At 40.8% G+C, this 15,000-nt stretch overlaps 2 protein-coding genes across 6 annotated transcripts in view; one reads left to right on the top strand and one right to left on the bottom strand.

Annotated features, from left to right (window-relative positions):
• Positions 1-15,000, top strand: part of LOC135109425 (octopamine receptor Oamb-like) — a 245,230-nt gene that overhangs the window by 156,514 nt on the left and 73,716 nt on the right. The window contains exon 3 of the mRNA XM_064020824.1: positions 11,330-12,583. Within this exon, the coding sequence (XP_063876894.1) occupies positions 12,090-12,583 (494 nt within the window). The 5' untranslated portion in view covers positions 11,330-12,089. The remainder of the gene's footprint in view (positions 1-11,329; positions 12,584-15,000) is intronic.
• LOC135109441 (uncharacterized) overlaps positions 1-15,000 on the bottom strand; it is an 86,844-nt gene that overhangs the window by 43,595 nt on the left and 28,249 nt on the right. For 4 of the 5 annotated variants that reach the window (XR_010272703.1, XR_010272704.1, XR_010272702.1 and 1 more), the window contains one exon: positions 2,899-5,634. The exons of the other annotated variant lie outside the window; for it this stretch is intronic. The gene's annotated coding sequence lies outside the window, so the exon portion shown is untranslated. Of the gene's footprint in view, positions 1-2,898; positions 5,635-15,000 lie in introns of those variants that run through there. 5 annotated transcript variants of the gene reach the window in all.

Here is a 15,000-nt window from a genome sequence, read left to right as displayed (position 1 = left end):
ACACACACACACACACTCATGGCAACGCTCGCAATTGCAAATTTCACATATTTCTTCGTTTGTATTGACACAGTTGTCTTATTTCATTATTTGTCGATTTATTCCCTTTGTGTGTGTGTGTGTGTGTGTGTGTGTATTTCTTTCTACCTGTCCGTCCACCCATCCGTGCATCTATCTGGAGGCGGGTATACGTACACGCAGGCGCTTTAATAATAGTGAAACGGTGAAACAGGAAGTAAAAGAGACAATCTCTCAAAAGGCACGCACGTAAACAACAAGAGGGTGAAGGGAAGGAAGGTAGGAAGGAAGGAAGGAAGGAAGGAAGGGAAAGAGAGTGAGAGGCAATTTAAAACAACAGCGTGATGTGAAGTAAAGGTAAATTAACTGAGGGCAGGAACGTAAAACAGGAACGTGATATGAACCCCAAAGTAAATTAACTCTTTCACTGCAATATGTAACAATTCGCTACACTAAAAGCAAAGTACGAAATCTTTACAAGCACTGACTGGAAATAGAAAGGATTAAAAGAATAGATTTTCCCAGTTTCCAGTCAGCATAACGTTTACATGTGGCTGTAGAATAAAAAAATAAAGAAAGAAAACATGCATGCCATAGTGAACAAGTTAACTAAGAGAGGAAATACGCAACAATGTGATAGCAAGAAAATAAAGTATAGAAATTAAAATAAAAAAAAGATGACGTGAACTAAACGTAACTTAACTAAGGGAGAGATAAAAAAAAAAAAAAAGCACGGTACAAAATCTTCACCAGCAGCAAATGGAAATAGAAACAGAGTGAAAGAACATATTTTCCAGTTCCTTGTTTGTAAAATGTTTAAATGTGGCTGTATACAGAACGAGGGAAGAAAGGGAGCATGAGTCAAGCAGTAGTGAATGGGTTAACTAAGAGAAGGAATACAGAAACAATATATAAAAAAAAAGTTAATAAAGTATGGAAATTAATATAAAACGTGACGAAATGTGAACTAAACATAAACTTACTAAGGGAGGTAATATACAAAAAAATTTCCGTATAACAAAAAGGGAATTTAAATAAAATTGGAAAAACAGAAGAAAAGCAAAATAGATGAACTAAGGACAGGAATGTAACAAATATCAACAATATAAGCTCACAAAAAAAATAAATTTACTCAGTAAGAAAACAAAAGGAAAAAATGTGACACAAGAAAATTAAATAAATCAAGTAAGATAAGCCTTACGGCGACAAAAAAAAAAAAAAAAAAAAGTAAATTAACGAAGGAAAGGAATACGAAGAAGAAACACATGTAAAAAGAGAAACAGTACAATAACTGAAGGACAAAAAAAAAAAACGAAATAATGGGGGAAAAACTCAAGAACGGAATACAAAGAAAATAAACAATGCAAAATGAAAAATAGATTAATTCACGAGCACGCACATACATACACACACAAACACACACACACACACACACACACACACACACACATCAAGAACTGCAACGTGGATATCTTAGCAATAAGAATATGAACTATAAGGTCAAAGACACATAAGGAGATGACGGATTTATATATTACTCAATCAGGAAGAGTAGGAAGAAAGAATACACAGAATACACGGCCAATCTCAACAGAAAACGGGAGCACAGGTACACACACTTGACATACACGACTAAAAATAATAATAATAATAATAATGATAATGATAATAATAATAATAATAATAATAATAATAATAATAATAATAATGATAATAATAATAGTTTCCTAATTTTTTTCCGGGCTTGTCAGATCCAAACGATGGAATATAAAAGCCAATAATGCAATACTAATATACCTAAAAAAGCAAAATAGAGAATATCGCCATCTATCAAATTCTTCGTTTTCTGTTCCCCTCCCCTTTTTTTTTTCTGCATCGTTTCCATCTTCTTCATTTTATTTTATTATTGACACCTGCATCTGTTTCTATTTTTGTCTTTTCTCTTTTCTTTCTACCGATGCCTGCAGATTTAATGCGACTGCTCCTCTCTCTCTCTCTCTCTCTCTCTCTCTCTCTCTCTCTCTCTCTCTCTCTCTCTCTCTCTCTCTCTCTCTCTCTCTCTCTCTCTCTCTCTCTCTCTCTCTCTCTCAGTGGAATTAGATGACACTGTCCCCAATATATCCTAATCCTTTCCAAACTGTTTCCATTCTCCATCCGTCGCCGCTCACCAAAATAAAGATACCTCACTTTTCCACTCCAAAACACACACACACACACACACACACACACACACACACATCTCTCTCTCTCTCTCTCTCTCTCTCTCTCTCTCTCTCTCTCTCTCTCTCTCTCTCTCTCTCTCTCTCTCTCTCTCTCTCTCTCTCTAAGAATACATGAATATAACATAATTAAGCAGGTGGAGAAATTACTTGGGCAGGATAAGAGAGAGAGAGAGAGAGAGAGAGAGAGAGAGAGAGAGAGAGAGAGAGAGAGAGAGAGAGAGAGAGAGAGAGAGAGAGAGAGAGAGAGAGAGGTGGGGGAGGGGGCATGTTGTGGGGAGATGGGGGAGACATAGAGCGGAGAATAAAAGATCTCAGGTTGTGCGAGGAAAACAAAGGAAGGAAACAAATGGAAAGAAGAAAGGCGAGAACAAGGAGAAGAATACAAAGTGAATGAATAAAAGTGGATAAGAAAAGAGGAATGAAAATTGTCAGTATTCATATATTTTTCTCTTCTTTTATTATACTTTTTCTCTTTTCTCTCCTGTTTATCTTTTCCATTTGCTACTCAGAATTTTTTACTCCTCTTCCTCTCCCTCGTTTACTTTTACTCCTTTTTCCTTTTATCTTTTTCATCTTCTCCTTTTTATACACCTCTTCCTCTTTTACTTTTTTGTTTTATATTTTCTCTCTTTTCCATCTATTACTCCTTTCCCTCTTGTTCTTCCTTTTCACTTTCTACTTTATCTCTTTCTTCCTTTCTGATTTCCTCCTTTATTCACTTTGCTTATGTCCTTCCTTCTTTCTCTTTCTTCCCTTCTTCCTTTTTTCTCCTATTATTCCTTTATTTTATTCCTCCTTTATTCTTTCTTTCCTCTCCCCTCTTCTTCGTTTTCTACTTTATTCACGTCTTTGCTACTTATCTCGCTTCTTTCTTTATCCTCATTATCTAACTTCTTTTTTTTCTTTTATTGATTCTTCGCTCCCTTCAAATTCCACCGACACCTCTTCCACCACCTGCTCCTCTCCTCCTCTTCCTTCTCCTCCTCGTCCTCCTCTTTCTCTCTTCTTGTTTTCTTGTGTATCTTCCTCGCCGTGTTTGTCCACTACCTCCTCTTATACTGATTGGGCCTCTCTCTCTCTCTCTCTCTCTCTCTCTCTCTCTCTCTCTCTCTCTCTCTCTCTCTCTCTCTCTCTCTCTCTCTCTCTCGGCGATACATTTGCTTTACCTCCTTCCCTTCCCTCCCTGCACCACCAGCGCAACACAGTCAGGACAAGAAGAGATGTATCGCTTTTTCTTACTTGCAAAACCTAAACGTGTTGGGAACTCGCTGAACGGAAAGGCGAGTGAGTGACTGTGGACGATAGGACGACCACTCTGTTTATCTTTGCAACCACGACTGTCAAGGAGCGAAACGTGACTCGAGACAAACGGGAGGGTGCTCGTGTGTGTGTGTGTGTGTGTGTGTGTGTGTGTGTGTGTGTGTGTGTGTGTGTGTGTGTATGAAAATAAAGATGGGGGTGATTGACTGGTTGGTTGACTGACTGGTTGGCTTGACTTGAGTGCCTGATTGACTGATTGATTAATTAACCGTGTGGCTGACTGAGTACCTGACTGACTGAGTGACTGACATAGACTGAATGATTAACTGATTTACTGACTGACTGAGATATTTAGCACTGCAATATCTAACAACACCAAGTACTGTATAATGAAACAATTACAGAAAAAAAAAAAAAAAAGCAGAATGGAGGCTAAATGCAAAGGATTCGAAAGCAAAAGACACAATGAAAGCCAGAGACAAAAGGAAGAAAGTTAGAAAATAAAAGGCGGTGGAAAGTTTACGAACGTACAAGACCAGGAAGGCAGTCTTTTAACTCTTCATTTCTCTGCCAAATAAGCTAATTATTTCGGCTACAAGCGCTCGTCTTGCTATGATTCCTGTGTGTGTGTGTGTGTGTGTGTATGTGTGTGTATAGGTAGGTGGGTAGGATGAATAGGTTGGGAAGCAGGTGGTGTATAATATCCAACTTGACAGTCTTATATGCTGCTCTTAATAATATTGGAGACCATTTCTTCACTAACATGGACCTTAAATACTACTGAGAGACACAGGATGCTGTGAAGTGAAGCGGGACAAACACAACACAAACAGACTATGAATCCTCCCCTTTCGTAGTTGTGTTTGTGGAAGGAGGGGAATAAAGAAGAGAAGCAACGATGATCTTAACCAAAAAAAATAATAATAATAATGAATGAGCCTTTTTTCTAGTTAATAATAAAGAAATTTCTTGAGGAGAATAAGAGGATGGTTCTTAAAGGAATAGATATGAAGAGTGATTTACATGTAGAGGAATGAGAACTAACTGAAGCAGCAGAAACAAGAAGGGTAGGACAGTGAAGGCGTATCAGAATCCACTCAGGCCTTGGTGATCACCTTGGCCTGATTGGTAACGTGTCCAGGCCGCGATGTTTACCTTGAATATCCGCGTTAGGAGCTCACTACCCGGGATGGCGCACCTCATGGCCCATATATCTCGCCTCCAGGTCTATTTTTCAGCCCAAAAGTAGGTCATGACGGTGGTGGTGGTGGTGGTGGTGATGATGGTGGTGAAGATGACAACAACAACAACAACAACAACGAAAGAAATAAGCAAAAGCCTGTAATACGCATCTCTTCCAGCTAACGAAAAAAAAAAAATCATGGGTATTTTTGGCAGTCGGCGAGCACAAAATATAACAACAATACACTTTATTAGTAACAAAAATGATGATCTAAGAAAAAAAAATACCCTTCTAGCTTAAACAAAGAAATTTCTCGAGATATCATAAATATTTAGCACGAAAAATATAACAGCAATATGATAAGAGCAGTAATAATAATGATAATAATAAAAGCAGCGCCCCCAGCACAGTGTAGCCGGCCGCCCACACAGGTGTCTGGCCGGGCTGCAAGCGGCGGCGGGCGGCGTGACGAACGCTCCCACACACCTTTAATACATCCGGAATAAATAATGCCTCGATATCCTACCTTCTTTTTGCATGGAAATTGCTGCCTCCGTATAAAGCACATACATGTATTTTTATTCCTCGACATGAATCATATCTATAACAACACACGCAAGAATTACACGAAAAAAACAAAACAATATTAATCCCTAAAAAAAAAAAAAAAAAAAAAAAAGAAAGAAAGAAAAAAAACATTAATGATTTGTTACTCGTATATTCCGCATTGATTTTTCTTTAATCTCATAAATACTAATAATTCCAATTGCCCAAAGGATTTGCACTGTGTTCCAAGAATCTACACACAAACATGCAGCCAAATCAAATGCACACAAGCACACTGAGCTGACTAGTCCTCGTCATTGCATACAAATAGCAAAGGTCTCGCAGTCCATTACGTTGTTGAGGCGTCCGGCATGGTAGAGGACAGGGAGACAAAGACAAGCGGAGCTGGAAATAGACAGGGCTGGAAATAAACATGAGCGGACAGGGAGAGAGACAAGGCCAAACGGGGCTGGAAATAAGACATGAGCAGACAGGAGTACAAACAGACATGACTGGAAAAAAATTCACTGGAAATAGACATGAATGAACGGGCATGGGAATAGACACATAGAAAACACTGGAAAGACATGACTAGAAACAGACATGAATAGATGGGACTGGAAACGGACGTATAGACACGACTGAAAGGAACAGGAAATAGACATTGACATAGCCAGGACGGAAGCAGCAACGGACGGGACTGGAAAGAGAGAAGAAACTAAATGGTTAACGGAAGACGAACATGAAAAGACTGAACAGAAAACGGACAGTAGAGCAAGGTACAGGAGAAATATATGAAAGGAATGGAAAGGAGGGATACAAACATGAACATAGCGGAACTAGAAAGAAATAGAAAGAAACGAAAACGGAAGAAGAGAATAAGAAAAAAAAAAGACGGGACAAGATAAACAGAAACGTACAGGACGGGAGACAGACACGAGGAAGCCACTGTAATGAACTCTGAAGGTGGTTAACGCCTTAACGACACTGGACCACCAAATGCAATACTGCAAGACTGACAGACTGGAACACGACAAGCCAACACCTGAGCGGCAAAGGAAGACTCTATGAATACGTGACGAGTCCACCCACCACTACCACCACCACCACCACTACCACCTCTAACTTCACCTCCTGCAGCTGCCCACGTCCCCCTGAAAGCGAGGACCGTGCCAGAGCTTTACACTAACAGGTGGCAGCAGCTTAGGATCATCTCTCCTGCCTCCAGCCTCCTGTCTCCCTGCCCATGCTCCTCACGACTCCTCCTCATCCTGGTTCATGTCAATCCACTCATGCGCAAGCTAACCTGATCCAATAAACATCACTAGTGTTCCATCTCCTTTCTGTCTGTGTTGTGCCGTGCCGTGCCGTCACAGCCACGCTCAAGTGCACAGGATACGTAAAGGGAAGGCCAAGCGTTCCATGACACGTCGCCCTTGTGGTCATTTCAGTTACTTGAGTTTCGGGTACATTATTTGCAAGCCACCTTCCCTCGGACCCTGCCACAAAACTATTAACGCTCACCTACATAAGTTGGCATTCATTGCATCACCTTCCCTTCCCTTAGCTGTAAATCACCCGCTAGTCACCCTCTCCAGGACGAAGCTGTGAAACTGAGACCATAGACTCTCACTGCATCACTCCTCCCCTCGTCTAAAGGTTTTCACATATGTTGTAGTCCTGTGAATTTCATCTCCCGCTTTATCACGTCGCACTTTACAAACACATAGCGTTATTATCTAGCTTTCGTCGCGTCATCCTCTTCGTTAACTCCCGTCAATATGTCACAGTCCTTCGCATTCCGGTTTTTTTTTTTTTTTTTCGTCTTTCCCGCCTCTATTTCAATAACTGATCTTCTCTTCTTTACTTGATAAAAAAAAAAAAAAGAGTTAAATCCTGGTCTTCCTCTCATCAACTCCCCTCCTTTATCTGTCGCCAATATATCACGCTCCTCCACATTCATTTAATTCCCTACTCAATCATTTCGCTATTCTAATGGTGACTTCTTCACAAAACATAACGGCACGGTCAAGTTTGTGATAGTCTTCTAGGATTCATTATTTGTAACATGTTGCTGGATGAGACTTTTTTCCCAGCTCTCTGTGGGCCACGTCTTTTCCATTCCTCCAAGCACAAGTTTTCGCTTCATAAACTCTCTTCCTTTAACTAAATAAGTATGCCACAGTCATCTGAATTTTCGTAATAGTTTTATTTAAATTTTCTACTGCTAAGTGCTCTTCTGAACTAATCTGCACACCTCACACCATCCTAAGGCTCCGATGAACAAAATTTAACGTTTCTTCCCATTCATACTCAGATAATTTACAAATACAAGTGAAGCACTGCACTAGTTTTACTGCATCATCTTCACTAGCAAACTTTGAAACACTACTTTATTCTACTTCACCAAATTCATGTGATTTAAACTCATGAAGAATAAGTGTACTAGCGAAACTAGATTAACTAGACTTTTTCCATACCCATCTGCTTAATTATTTTTATTAAGCAGCAACATTTTTTCTTCCATTATTGCACTAAATTTGTCGTGCAGCATTTAGCGACTCTCTTCTTTTGTGAGGGAAAAATACATTCAAGTTACCTAAAACACCTTAAATGCTTACTTTGGACACCCTTCACTTGAGACAATACCTTGAACACAAAGTTATTACCGCGCCACTTGCCTTAAAATATATGTACTTGATGTTAAAACTTTGAGAGAGAGAGAGAGAGAGAGAGAGAGAGAGAGAGAGAGAGACGCCACATAAGTACTCCTATATAAATTCCTAACATGGCTGGTTTTGGTGACCCGTAACTACAGCAACTAGTGGAAATTTAATTAACACATGCGTGGCTTAGTTCCAGGGCAAATATTTGACGGTTACTGTGTGTGTGTGTGTGTGTGTGTGTGTGTGTGTGTGTGTATATGTGTGTGTGTGTGTGAGCGCGAGCTGTACCCGTGCAAGCCAAAAAGTTCCCATTCAGACTGAAATCTCTCAGAACACACATTAAGCACTTTGACGAGAAGCTTTTACGAACAACCTGCGCAGGGACCTTGGCTTTTAAAACTTACAGCTTCCCTCGGGACTTACTACTCTTGGTTGGCTCTCTTACTCTTTTACTCCTAACCTAATACATACTGTCGGACGCTGCTAGAATCTCATCCCTCAGAACCCTGTCTTAGATCCCCTACTTTATTCAGTCAGTCAATCAGTCAATCAGATAGTTAAGTTTTTTTTTTTAAGTGTATTTCTTTCTTTCTTTCTTTTCTTTTCTTTTTTAACGTGAGCATTCAAAACATTGCCTTGATTTCTTATTCTGTTCCGCCAATCAGTCCGTCAGGCAGTTAATGATTTTTTTTTTTTCAATTTCTATTCTCTCTCTTTTTATTTTCCCTTTTTTTTTATTAATCTATCAGTCAATCTGTCTAATTTTGCCCCGCACTACCTTTAATTCCTTCTCTTAGATCTACCTATTTATTTATCTGCTTATTTGTCTACCAATCTATCTTTCCTTCCTACTATTTTTCTATAGTTGTCTGTTCATTAATGCATTTATCTATCTATCTATCTATCTGTCTGTTTATCTATCTATATACCTTCATACTTATCTATTTATCTATCTATTACCATATTTACCTATCTACCTATTTATCTATCACCTTACTCCCTCACCACTGCCACCACCACCACCACCACCACCACCACCATCACCACCACTCCGCACCTCATCTGACGCTGCCATCTCAGTATCCCGCCACTAAAAGACAGCCTTGTTAGAGAAACCTCGCAGCGTGAAGCCATAAGTCTTGTGATCTATTTCCGAAGTGACATGTTATGAGACCGCTAGTAGTAGTAGTAGTAGTAGTAGTAGTAGTAGTAGTAGTAGTAGTAGTAGTGGGGGTGGTGGTGGTGTTGGTGGCAGTAGTAGTAGTAGTAGTAGTAGTAGTAGTAGTAGTAGTAGTAGTAGTAGTAGTAGTAGTAGTAGTAGTAATAGTAGTAGTAGCAGCAGCAGCAGCAGCAGCAGCAGCAGCAGAAGTAGAAATAGAAGTAGTAGTAGCAGTAGTAGTAGTAGTAATAGTAGTAGTAGTAGTAGTAGTAGTAGTAGTAGTAGTGATACTGTCATTATTACTCTTACTTAGCCCCAAAATCTATAACAACAATAACAACAACTAACACTACTACAATAACAATAACCACTGCTACACTACCACTACTACAATAACTAACTACTAACTACACTACTACTACAACTACCACCACCACCTTCACCATCACCTTCCCAACCTTCATTCACCCCACACTGCTCATCATTTCATCTCTCACAATTAACACCACATCCCACAAGATCTCGAGAACCACCCCCTCACCACCCTGCACTCAGCACACATACAATAGCCAGGCAGTACACTCGAGCACGTATGGTAACCGCCTGCCTCTCATCACTCAGATCAACGCCTCTCGTGCCTCCCAAAGGACCCATCCATTAATCTGTTCTCTGTTCAGGTGTGAGCAGTGGCTTAGTTTGTCTTGATTAATCACGTCACTCCCCTTACGATCAGCCAGCGACTTCGGCGAGGGAAAGCAGAAGGCGAAAGAATATAAACGAGAGAATGAAAAGGATATAAAGAAAGAAGATTAATAGAATAAGGAAGGGTAGGAGGATAACAGCAGAGAGAGAGAGAGAGAGAGAGAGAGAGAGAGAGAGAGAGAGAGAGAGAGAGAGAGAGAGAGAGAGAGAGAGAGAGAGAGAGAGAGAGAAATTGATATAGATGAATACGTAAAAAAAAAGTGGAGTAGGAGGATAAAGGAGAAAGGTAGAGAGGAGGAGGAGGAGGAGGAGGAGGAGGAGGTAGCAGGAGGAGACATACGAGAATGGGGAGGAGAAGAAGGTGGCAGAAGACAAACGAGGAGGAGGAGGAGGAGATGGAGGAGCAAGAAGAAGAAGAAGAAGAAGAAGAAGAAGAAGAAGAAGAAGAAGATAAGGTAGCAAGGAAGTAGCAAGAGGAAGAGAATGAGGAGAAGGAATAAGCAATAAAGGAAATTAAAGAAGGATAGCGGCAGGAGCAGTAGCAGGAGGAGGAGGAGGAGGAGGAGGAGGGAGACAATATGGGAAGGAACCTCGAGGGATCACAAGAGTTATGAGGCGCCACGTTATCGAAGTGATGGTCGATCAGAAAAGACGAGCATCAACTTGAGCAGATCAGAGCTGAGCTGATTTATACCACTAATTGAAATTCATCAGTGTATAAGCCTAAGCCTCCATTGTAAAGGCACCCTGGATAAGATCAAAGGCGAGGGAGGAAGGGAGAGTCGATAGAAAGCATTAAGGTTATCAGTGCTAGGAAAAGTGGATGTTTCTCTATACGCTGACTGAGTAAAAGTGACTTCCTTTGCGATGGTTATGTTGATTTACAGACTCTTCCTCTCCTTTACTTCCCCTAAGTGGGTGGTCATGGAGTGGGAGTAGCTGGTGGTGGTGGTGGTGGTGCGTGGGTGGTGATGGACAGTGATGGACGGGGAGGAGATGAAGTGACGGAGATGATGCCAGGGCGTTCATGTTTGGCGATTATCATTATTATTTATCATTATCATTACTGTTGTTGTTGTTGCTGTTGTTGTTGTTGCTGCTGTTGTTGTTGTTGTTGTTGTTGTTGTTGTTGTTGTTGTTGTTGTTGTTTTTATTGTTGCTGTTGTTTATTTATGTATGTACTTTGGTTAGTTTGCGTTCTCCCCTTTCCCTGCTAGTACGTGCTGTGTAGTAGTGTGTGTGTGTGTGTGTGTGTGTGTGTGTGTGTGTGTGTGTGTGTGTGTATGTGTATGTGTGTGTGTGTGTGTCCGGTAGCATAAAAGGTCTTACATAAATCTTTCCATGTAGGCACCGCTACTAGCTTAAATACCACTACCACTACCACTACTACCACCACCACCTCAAACAACACCACCAACACCACACCACTACCACCTTCCCCACAAACACCAACAAAACACCAACAACAACCAAAGTGGGGCTGAATTAAACCCAACAACCTGCCGCACGCAACGAATTTATAGGCTCCACTCTTCCCTAATTAACACCTGTTCCTCTTCTCCCCCCCTTACAGATGCGGAGGCCGACTGTACCCACGCTCTCTACTAGTCCTCAGCAGCGCCCTTCCCTAGCAGAGCGGGGGCTGTGACGTGCGTGGCTGTGAGGCGGCGGCGAGGTTGAGTGAGGATGTGTGCAGCGGCGGCGGCGGGAGAGAGGCGAGCCCAGTGCTGTCATGTTGAGAATGATAGACAAAGGGTCGGGTCATTCACAGTGAAGTGCTGCTCGTTTGGGGGAATTGAGTGCCATAGTGCAGTCATGTGATACGCGCGTTGCAAAAAAAAGTGAGGATTTTTTTAGTGAGCGAAAGATCCAAGGTGTTACGTACCCCAACTGACAGTCTCAGAATACGCAGTGTGAGGTGGGAAATCCCAAGCACCAAGCGATTATTCGATTAGTGAACAGTGATTGAGAGGTAAAAAAGAAAATAAAATAAAAGAGGAAAAATCTATTCGTACGAGACTCGAGGACGATTTATCGAGTCCGAACATTCCAACACTACGAATTTACCCGAGACCGAACTCCCGTGAAAGCCTGGGGACACGCCAAGCCATTTAGCATAAGCCTGATCTCGCGCAATGGACCCGGGGGAGGGGGGAGGGCGAGAGGGCGGGGGACCAACGTTTTAATCCAGTGAAACAGACGGATAGGTAGATGGAAAGATAAGTCACTCAGCCGGACTAACACACAAACACAAAGAGAGCAGGATGACCTCTTCCAGCGTAGTACCTCCCCTTCCCGCCACGTGACATCGGAGGTGAGACGTCAACTTCACCATGATGTCAGGGTCGGAGGTCACGATGGAGGTCACGGTGCCTCCCTCCGACTTCACTCTTGACCTCATCTTGACGTCCTCGCCCTCGTCCGCCATCTCCTCGGGCACACTGCCGCCCTACCTCACCATGGAGGCTGCCAACACCACCCAGACGGGGAACTGCTCGGAGCCACTCAGCCACTTCACCTGGACCAACCACAAGCTGGCCTCCATCATCATCCTGGTGGTGATCAACGCGCTGGTGCTCGCAGGCAACACGCTCGTCATCCTGGCCGTGTTCCTCTCCAGCAAGCTGCGCACCGTCACCAACCTGTTCATCGTGTCCCTGGCCGTGTCTGATCTGCTGCTGGGTGTGAGCGTGCTGCCCTTCAGCATGGCCTACACGGTATTCGAGTCGTGGGTGTTCATGACGGCGTGGTGTTCCATGTGGCAGGCCATCGATGTGTGGCTTTCCACCGCATCCATCCTCAACCTGGTGGTCATCAGTCTGGACAGGTGAGTGCCGGTCTCCGGGGACGCCTCAGCTGCATTTTGCCACACACGGGATGCTGATGGCGGGGCGTTAACCCAACACTTATCTCGGACGGGCGGCCAGCATGCATGCACCAGTGGAAGGCTTGACTCACAGAAACATAAAAGTTTACAATTTACTGCAAACTTTTTTTTACTGGAATTGTAGTTTTTTTTCGTTTGTGTCTGTGTTTCAGGCAAGTTGGTTACTTTTTTTTTCGCAAGTTAGGTTTCTAGGCAAGCGAATGCACACAAAAAGTCGACAGTTCTGAAAAGAAACAATAACTTCACCTTCAAGTTATGAGAAACTCTAAAAACTTTTGTGTGAGATGAATTTCAATGCCGCGTCACTGGCTTGAGCAGCGAAATACAAAGCAGACTTATTTGAATGTGCTTTTATTTTCTCTTGGATATATATGTGTATATATATATATATATATATATATATATATATATATATATATATATATATATATATATATATATATATATATATATATATATATATATATATATATATATATATATATATATATATATATATATATATATATATATATATATGTGTATATATATATATATATATATATATATATATATATATATATATATATATATATATATATATATATATATATATATATATATATATATATATATATATATATATATATATGTGTATATATATATATATATATATATATATATATATATATATATATATATATATATATATATATATATATATATATATATATATATATATATATATATATATATATATATATATATATATCTCGTCCCAATCTCTACTTGTTTTAGCAACTCATTTTTAAGAAGAAACCAATCTTGACCCAGTGTACCTTTTCAGAAATTTCAGTCTTCACTACTATCTGTGGTATTTATGTTCTGTGGACCGTAAGTTGAAAAATCCTCGGTCACTGAACTTTTCCTAATCACCAACTCTTCAGTCTGTCCTGCTAAACTTTCCTTTCCTTAGGTGGCCTCTGATCACTACCTTTGGTATTCCGTTAAGCATCTAGTTTTTTGACCAACAATATCAGAGACGTTTCTTCCCTTGTACCCTTCCTGATTGGGAGGCTCTCAGGCTGTACTCTCACTAATTGCATATGGAACAGCCAATGTTCTCCCGTCATGAGACCTATCTGTCTACGCCTGGGAAACTGCACAGGTCGCTCTTTCTGACATTGAGCAATACCATGCCTAATACCCATAGCTTGCCGGTGCTTGTTTTCGTGTTATGAAAGATGGGAAGGCAACTCACTTAATCTATACAACATTCCGTCTCCTGAAACTCAAACCCTTGATACTTGTGGCGGGAATCAAGCAAATCTTTTCTTCCACTCGATAAAACTTCTTTCATTAACAGGAAGTATTTATGCCTTACTAATTCTGAACACACACACGTACACACACACACACACACACACACACACACACACACACACACACACACACACACACACACACACACACACACACACACACACACACACACACACTACCATCTATGTTATTTCTAAAGGTGAACTAGGATCTAATCTTGAGCAGTTTCAAGATTTCTCTTTCCTCGTCCTTTGGCTTAATTACGACTATTTGTAGCTAAGTATATGTTTTTTTTTTTTTCGTAATGTCGACGTGTGTGTGTGTGTGTGTGTGTGTGTGTGTGTGTGTGTGTGTGTGTGTGTGTGTGTGTGTGTGTGTGTATAGATTTTTTTATTTTATTTAAACAAAATTTACATCAGGCTTAAAACAACACGCTTTTTATGCTGCTATTTAAAAAGCCTATACTTAAATATAAAGAAGAAAATATATACAAAAGCGAACTTATCCTACTATATACACGCATGATTAACACAGCACTAGTGTGGGAGTTTGTGTTTTACGCCTTCCTCTTGCCGCCCGAAAGAGAGTTACTCCATTACCTTTCTTTTCTCTACCCATCCACATCCTCACCTTTTCCTGAACAAGTATTACCGCTCGCATTTAGAAAACCAAGGAGCAATAAACCTATCTGAGGGACGGTAGAAGCATCAGATAAGCCGTCACAGTCAACTTCACGGCACTCACAATAACATCGAGTACTGAAGCCATGAGAACCAATATACATGTGAACCCAAAAGCTACTTACCATAACGCATAGGAGTTCGTATCCCTCTTAATGCCAAGCCCTTATAGCGCAGACATAACGTGCTATCAGTGGCTATTGATGTTACCACTACTGTTACTATTATCACAAAGCTTCTCCCAGAACCTAGCTTTATATAGGGGACCTCATTACAATATTGCATTTATTACTTGTTACTTTTATCGTTACTATTACTATGAAACTCTTCCTGCAACCTACGTTTATGCAGGACTTCGTTTCCCTATTGTATCCA

Source organism: Scylla paramamosain, chromosome 2, assembly GCF_035594125.1.
Source record: "Scylla paramamosain isolate STU-SP2022 chromosome 2, ASM3559412v1, whole genome shotgun sequence".
In the NCBI taxonomy this organism is placed as follows: domain Eukaryota; kingdom Metazoa; phylum Arthropoda; class Malacostraca; order Decapoda; family Portunidae; genus Scylla; species Scylla paramamosain.
This window is presented reverse-complemented; position numbering and strand designations above follow the sequence as displayed.